General features: G+C 31.4%; 1 protein-coding gene across 1 annotated transcript in view; it reads left to right on the top strand.

The window, feature by feature from the left end:
• Positions 1-7,941, top strand: part of LOC106461669 (RUN and FYVE domain-containing protein 2-like) — a 100,734-nt gene that overhangs the window by 49,943 nt on the left and 42,850 nt on the right. The window contains exons 11-13 of the mRNA XM_022388689.1: positions 3,716-3,887; positions 6,642-6,758; positions 6,965-7,132. Coding sequence (XP_022244397.1) covers positions 3,716-3,887; positions 6,642-6,758; positions 6,965-7,132 — 457 coding nt within the window. The remainder of the gene's footprint in view (positions 1-3,715; positions 3,888-6,641; positions 6,759-6,964; positions 7,133-7,941) is intronic.

The following is a 7,941-nucleotide window of genomic DNA, read 5'->3' as shown; positions in this document are numbered from 1 at the left end:
TTACAAAGGTCGACAGTCTCTCACTTACACCTTTCTTACTTTTTCCCTATTCTTATATTTGCTTGAGCTTCAAGTGAATTGGCACTGTTTTTAAGTCATGTGACTTAACCACACAAGTCATGTACTTTCCCATAATTTGCAAATACATTTTGCAATAAAATGGCTTCAAAATAATGAATGTATCAATCATCGATGCTTATTTTTTAATAAAGAAAATTAATTGGAACTAAAGTAATTTAGAGGAAGCAAACATTAATAAGCTTTCTTGGTGCATTTATTCATCTAAGGAAAACCTTAATTCCTTTTCAGGCAAATTGTGCTATTATATTATGAGTAAAAAACAAAAATCAACGTTTTCTGTGCATAATGAAAGGTAAAATCTTTAGTATTAGTTTTGGTAACACAGTAGACACTAACCCAATTGATGGTAACTTTGCTACTGATGCTAGTTGGCTGTCACTAGTAATAACGATTTTACCTTTCATTGTGCCAAAAAATGTAAATTTTTGTGTTTTTTACCTTTTTATAAGGAAAAAAACTTGTAGGCTTGGAATTGCTATCAGTCATTGTAAATTGATTACCAAAGAACAGGTTAAGTAGTTAAAAATTATTTAATTGTATTTTTTCTAATCTTGTACAATGTTTGAATCTATTGAAATTATTTATTTTCCTAAAAGTTTTGTTTTAAAATGGCACATAGCAGTGTTAAGAATTATGTTACAATATTTGTTGAATATTTACAATATTTGCTGTTTTGCACCAAGATTGTTTTTGAAGTTCATTATTATGTGTTATACAGTATGTGCATATAAAGTAGTGTTACGTCTCTGTATGTTTGCTTGTTAATTCTTACAAGATACAAGTCCTTTCTCTATAAAACTTGTTTATTCTTCCTCAATACAACTTTGTAATGTACTTAATTTTCACAGTTACACACACTATAGTTCACAACAATTCACTCACTTTCTATTGCGCTTAGACTTAATTGTCCGTCCCCGCAAACTATAGTTCAGATCTCTGTGTCTGCTATCCTCAGTTCCCGTCGACCGTAACTGCTGTCTTTCTTTCTCTCTGCCTGCTTCGTCTCCGCTACGTCTCTGTCTTTGTCTCCACTATTGCTTCGACTCCGTCTGTCTCTCTCACTGTCTAGCACACTTATATACGATAATACTGCCTGTTCTAGAAACTTCTAAGACTCTCAACACGTGCTACCAGCGTCAGTTGACGCAACGCTGTCGCAACACACTAGTGAATCTTCTAGAATACTCGTCACGTGACCTCACTGTCGTAACAGTAGTATACTTCTCTGGTTGTCCATTATGTAATTGTACAGTTTTACATACTGTCAGTGATTTACAATGCAAGCTACTTCACATTTCTGTCATTTGTAATCATAAAAAAATAAATTGTAAATGGTAACAGTATATTGTACCAAAGAACATGCCTGTTAATTCATAGTGTTTTTTAGTAACAGTTGGTAAATTAACTAATTTCCAAAGTAAGAAGATTCATTGTGAGATTATTCACAGATAATTATAGTAAAACAGACAGCATGGTGTATTTTTTCCATACATAACACTTATACCACTGTATTACTTGTGGTCACTATATTTAAAGTCTAATATGTGTTTGTTTAAGAACCTTAAAATATTTACTTATTTTGCAATAATTCCAAATCATCTCTGGATAATGAAATTTTGTTACTTTGAAATAAAAGTTTAAGTATGTTTTTATCTTCATTGTTTACTTAAGCAAAAAAATGTTAGACTTAATTTATTGTGAGATAAGTTAAATCTGTGCAAACTTATTATTAAACCATTGCTCCTGTAGTTTAATTTATTGTACCTATGAATTATAACTAATATTCATCTCGCAGTGTTCAGATTGAGCAGCTAAGGGAGTTATTTTAAGCCCTTCGTGTTTTCGTTAGGAAGCCAGTTAAATTATAATAGATACAGGACATTGTTTGCTTTGTGCATGTTATTATTCTGTGTTCTTAAATACATTATTTAAGTATATATAAATTATTTAGTGTACAAATACAATCATTTAAAAAAAAGTAGGCTTAAATTTAATCAGCAACTGATAGAAAAAACAAAAGGTCAAAGGTAAGAACTATATTTCTTAATTTTCATGTATATTTTTATTTATTGTTATAACAGTAATTAAAATGTAAAAATTAGAAACATGTTAGGTTACATTATGTAAGATAATGAAAATAGAAATTATAATAAAAAAATAGTTCATGAGGTATGCACGTGAGCAGCTTGTGTGTTATGTCACTCAATATGGTAATGTGAGCTATGCATTTAGTGAGTGACTTATAACTTGTATGGCAGGATTATTAGCCATTAGACACATTAAAACAATAAAATTAAGTAAAAACAGATGTAGGCTGTTATGAGTTGTAGTTTTCAGTTACAATCTGCAGTCATTCTAGTAAGAAAAATATGGGTCAATTAGATTTATTTCATTTTTTTATAGTGGTTACAAGGTCATCCAACTCAACCGTGTTAGCGTAGATTTAGGATAGAGAAAATGGCGGATAAAATATAAAGTTTTACTGAATAGAATACCTTCAATATTTACTTAGGAAGTTTTAGAGGTTAAAAAATGAAATTTGAAAATTCTCAAATGTAGAAAAGTATTTTTAATCTTAACATGAAAATCACTTTGCACTCAGAGCAGTCAACATTGACCCCATATATTCTTGTACAAATCTTTTGTAAAAATAGCTAATTAGAAAATCAGTTTTTGTGTAAGAAAGAATTGTAATGTTTACTAAAATCTTGCCAAATTTCATGAAGGTACACCTACCATATTAAAAGTTATAACATGGAAATTCTGATTACTTTGTGGTTACAAGGTCAGTCACATCGACTGACCCTATATGGAAATAATTAACAACTCAAACACAGGTAAAGTTTCAAAAAGTACAGTCTCAAGAATGTGTCAGAGAATAGCTCCTGGAACAATGGCACAAGGTGCTTTGGACAGGCAAGCCTAAATGGGAATTGTATGTTTCCAACTGGCATGTATATGTTTGCTAAGGAGTCAATGACAGATGCCAGAAGGGGAGGGCCTTGTGCCTACAGCCAAGCATGTGGAATGCTTTGTGATGGTTTTGGGTGCAATATCTGCAATGGTGTTGGCCATATTTAAAAAATTGATTGAAACATGGATCATCATAAATACTACTATATATATTAATCCATCATGTTATACCCTCTAGGAAGAAGCTGATTTAATATAGTCTATAATTTCAAGATGATAATGATGTCAAACACACAAGAAATGTCAATCAAATAAAGGAAGCTCAGGAGATCTCCAGTGAGTGAAATGGCCACCACAAAGTCTTGATCCTGTAGAATAAATCTGGGATTTGCTGGACTACATTTACAAAATTATTGAGGTGTTCTAAAAATGTTGTGCATTACCACATATCTAAGTATTTAAACAGTTACTTGTCCATTCTGCAGCACCCTTGCTTGTCAATTGTCATATTCTATTGTTAGAAATGACATGACAAGCAATTTTTGTTATTCAAACATTATATATGAATTTGAGGCTAGTTATGAGGTTGTATTTCACACCTAACAACATGATATAAAATGTTCTTATAACAGTAGCTAATGTCAGGTTTGTAATTATGTTTATCCAATGTGACTGCATATTGTATTAGTGAGTTTGCTTATGAGTAAGATTTCTATTCCAGTGCTACAGTTAGTAACCTCCAACAGAAGGTGGAACAGCTACAAACAGCCAATACGTTAATGAAAGAAGACCTGGCTATTGCGAAGAATCAGGTTTTGATGCTTGATGAAGAAAATTCAAGACTTCAGTGTGCTCGCAGAGAACATTTTACTGAGCATAATAAAAAAATTGTGGTAAATGTAGTTTCACATGTCAGAATAAATTATAGTTTTTAATTGATATTTGAAATTATCATGTAAAGAACTTTAATTTTTTAATCAGTATGTTTCAAATTGTAGGTAGAATTTTAAAAATTCTGATTATTTTTTAAGTCATTTGAAAAGTTAAGTGTAACTTGTTAAACAAAATACAAACAATAATAAACGATGAACCCAGTTCTGTTATGGAGCTAAAAATTATCTCCACCCTAAAGACAATAGACACAAAAAAGTTTAATTTTCAGGTTAGTTTTTTCCCACCAGCTGACATTTTTAGTTTATTTGGTATTGCAGTGTTGATGTATAGCTCTGTTTACCCAAAACTAACTTGTTATTCTTCAGTTCTTCTTATGTTAGAGATATATTATAAAATGACCAGCCAATATCACAAGTATTTCATCAAAATGAAATAAAGACCACTCCTCTGCTGGAAATTTTTCCATCATTATACTTTCTACTTAACATCAGTTACAAACTGTACAATTGGTCAAAAATTTGATTTGGATTTTGACTATATCTCAACACTGAGAACCTTATACAGATTTTTCAGAAAAATGCAACATCCTAGTGTCATTAAAAAAAAACAATGTGAGGAATGTTACACTAGGGAAACAAGATAATCCATAAAACAGAACATTAAAAAGTAAAATAAAATATCCAGAGTGATTTTTAAATCCAGAAATGCAGCAATAGATGATTATTTTTACTTTACAAGACATCAGGTTGAATTGGACCAATGCAGCATTTGAAACTTAAAAATGTGAAAAATGAACTCTGTGAGAATAAATTGATCAAAAATAAGGATACATTATCATTGAGAACACATGATTTACAATAAAACCAAAGCAGATTTAATGCTTTGGGTGATTCACTTTCTAGCACTTATCACATTAATTAAATTCTACACTTAGACTATGCTACACTTGTTATAACAGCCTTTGCGATTGCTTGGTTGAAAAACTGGGTCAGAGGTGAGTGATGTCACTCAAGGAAAACAAGGCCAGTCATGGTCGGCTTCCTCTGTGTGTACCATTTTGTGCATGGAAAACTGTCGGTTTGTTTATGTGAAAACAATTCGTTTTTTTTACTGGACAAATTTAATTTGACAGACATTGTGAACATAGTTATTCATGAGTAAACAACTATGGTTTTTGCTGTGCCGTTAATGAATGTGGTAATATTTCCAAGAAAAAGAAGGTATATCTGAACAAGTTTCTACCTATGTCAGACAGAAAACGGCACATGGCCTGGAAAAAGTTTGTGTCAAGAACTCGTGATAAATGGAGTTCGACTGAAAGCAGCCATGTATGCAGTGAACACTTTTTGGAATCAGACTTCCAAAATAAACTACAATTTGATATGGAATTTGCAAAAACCTGGTGCTAAAGAAAGATGCATTGCCCGGTATGTTTCCAAAGTTCGAGGGAGATCCATTGAGCACAGTGAGCAGCAGTCAGGCTCATGACAATTGCACATTACAATCTTGTTCACAGACCCATAGAAGCGATGATAATTGTGTCCAATCTGCTGTTTGAAAATGAAAGGCATACAGGGTAAACTTAAGTTTAGGTAATGTTTTAAGCGCAATGTAGAATTGTCAGCAATTGTTCAGGTTTTATAAATACACCAGTAGATCAGCTAAAACAAAAAATGTTTATAAAATTTCACAGCTCAGCTATTATTTGCCAACAAAAGGGTGTGGACAAACAATTGTCTGTTTTGTTTATTTATTTTTCATGTTTATAACGCTTTTTTTTATGAAATTTCATTGGAGATGTCAAAATACAACATAAATATATCTACAATATTGAGTATCGAAACACGACCCCGGGTATGTTTGCTTTTCCAGTCCTAATGTACACTTAGGCATATGCATACAAATTGGAGCATGTGCAGAATACAGTATCAAGAGTTTATCAGCTGATATTAGCTCTACATCTAGATATAGATCCATCACTTGAAAAAACAAATATTGACTAGTATTTACTCATAGATTTACTATATTATCACCCATGTGACCATACTGGCGGCTATAAATTTCGTCCCATTTTCATGACATTAGCAATGTAAACCAGTCTTTTAGGATGTTGTAACATATAACTATAGAAACAATTTCATACCAAGAAAGATCAGACCACTGCCAGTCCTCTTCCACTTTGGTCAACATTAGACACGTTATCATCTGCAAGCTCTGGTTCAAACATATATAGTGTGATTGACACATTACATCTACCTTCCTCTTCACCTGATATAACCATTTTTGTTTACTTCGTGTGACGTAGGTTTGCCCACCCAGTTTGCAATGTAGCGCTCCTGCTAGTTTTTCTTAAAGCTAGCCAACCGTGACCAAATATGGCTTGGAGACACATGAGCTTGAGTGTTTCATGACTTTTTTTTAATCATATAATTTTTAGTGCAATACAATATACACATTCAAGTATGAAAAATTTCCTATTATCTGTGGTGTTTAAAAGAAATTTTAAGTTGATTGGTATGCCACCCCTTTTTTGACATTAAAACTCCTACCAAAATACTGGAATAAGTACAAATACATAGATGCTGGAGTAATTGTATTGTAGATAAAACCATCTTGATGCTTTAAATGTTATTAACACAACATTTTTTATTTTGTCTGTTTAAGTACACTCACATTGGTATCATATCAGTAGAATACAAAATAATATGTGGTCATTGTTCTTTTGAAAAACAGTATAAAAATTTATTTTTTAGGAAACTCAAGAAGATCTGATATTGGAAAGAGAAACTTATCATAACAATCAAGCTGGACTAGAAAACCTTTGTAGTGAGTTGAAGAAGAAGTTGCAAGAAGAAAGCAGTTTGAAGCAGGTAAGTCAACATTGTGTGAACTTATGTTGAACTAATTATTCTAAAAAGTAATTGCAGTTGGATGTAACAAATTAACAAAATATATTGTAAAAATATCACCAAATAGAAATATCCACTGCGGGAGGATGTATGTTTATAGTGTCTGTTTTTACAAAAACTGATAATGAATGAATAAGTGATATAATAATAATATGTTAATTTTGTAGGACATAGAACAAGACCTCCAGACACAGATAGCATTGAAGACAGAAGCTGAAATGGCCTTAAAGCTACTAGAAAAAGGAGTTCATGAGAAGCAAGACACCATAATATCCTTACGTCGACAGATAGAAGACATAAAAATCATTAATTTACAAATGTACAACAAGTTACAGGTAAAGTAACCCTAACTATAAGCAGTACATGTGTTTCTGTAAGGGTGTATAAATGACTTTTAGTAATTTCATGAAGAGCTTTTTGATTTTCTAATACATTTTTCTTACTTGATTTTTGTCTTTATTTCCAAATTAAAAACCAAGTTATTATTATTTTGGTTCTTTTTATTAATTTTTAGTCAAACTAATTTTAGTTGTAAAAACTTGAATTATTATTGTTTGTGCATTTGTTCCCATGATTTTGCAAGGACTGTACTCATTTAACTTTGCACTAGTGAGTTGAAAAACAGTTTTTTTAATGAAGAGCAAGAATATAATTCTGATAAAATAATCTTACAAAATTTCTTGATGCTCTTTTTGCATTCATGTTAAACAGGAACCTATCCTGTTAGAATGGCAGTATCTTTTCACTTTGAGGAAAAGAAAGGAGTGTATGTGTCATATATCAGAAAAACCAAAAATAAAAAAACTAAACTTACATGAATATCACTTTCAAAACCCAAAACAAAGTCCTATACCTGTTTATACACATTTTTAAAGTTCGTATGTTAAATATTGTAGAAACTTGCAGGATATTTTTCTTTTTAAAGTTTAACTATGTTTTTTCCCTATGGAAAAAAGGCTATTTTACAAAAAAATGTTTATTTGCCTACTGAGAACTGTTTTTAAATATATCCTAGGAATGTGAAAGATGGTTTTTATAACATTATTTTGTCTTTTTTTTCATACTGTGTTATGCATTAGTTGTGAGCCTGTTAACCCTTTAACCCTGGGCAGGTTAAAGTGCACATATCAGGACATTTTAGAGA

The sequence above is a fragment of the Limulus polyphemus genome, unplaced genomic scaffold (assembly GCF_000517525.1).
Source record: "Limulus polyphemus unplaced genomic scaffold, Limulus_polyphemus-2.1.2 Scaffold1008, whole genome shotgun sequence".
NCBI lineage: Eukaryota > Metazoa > Arthropoda > Merostomata > Xiphosura > Limulidae > Limulus > Limulus polyphemus.
This window is presented reverse-complemented; position numbering and strand designations above follow the sequence as displayed.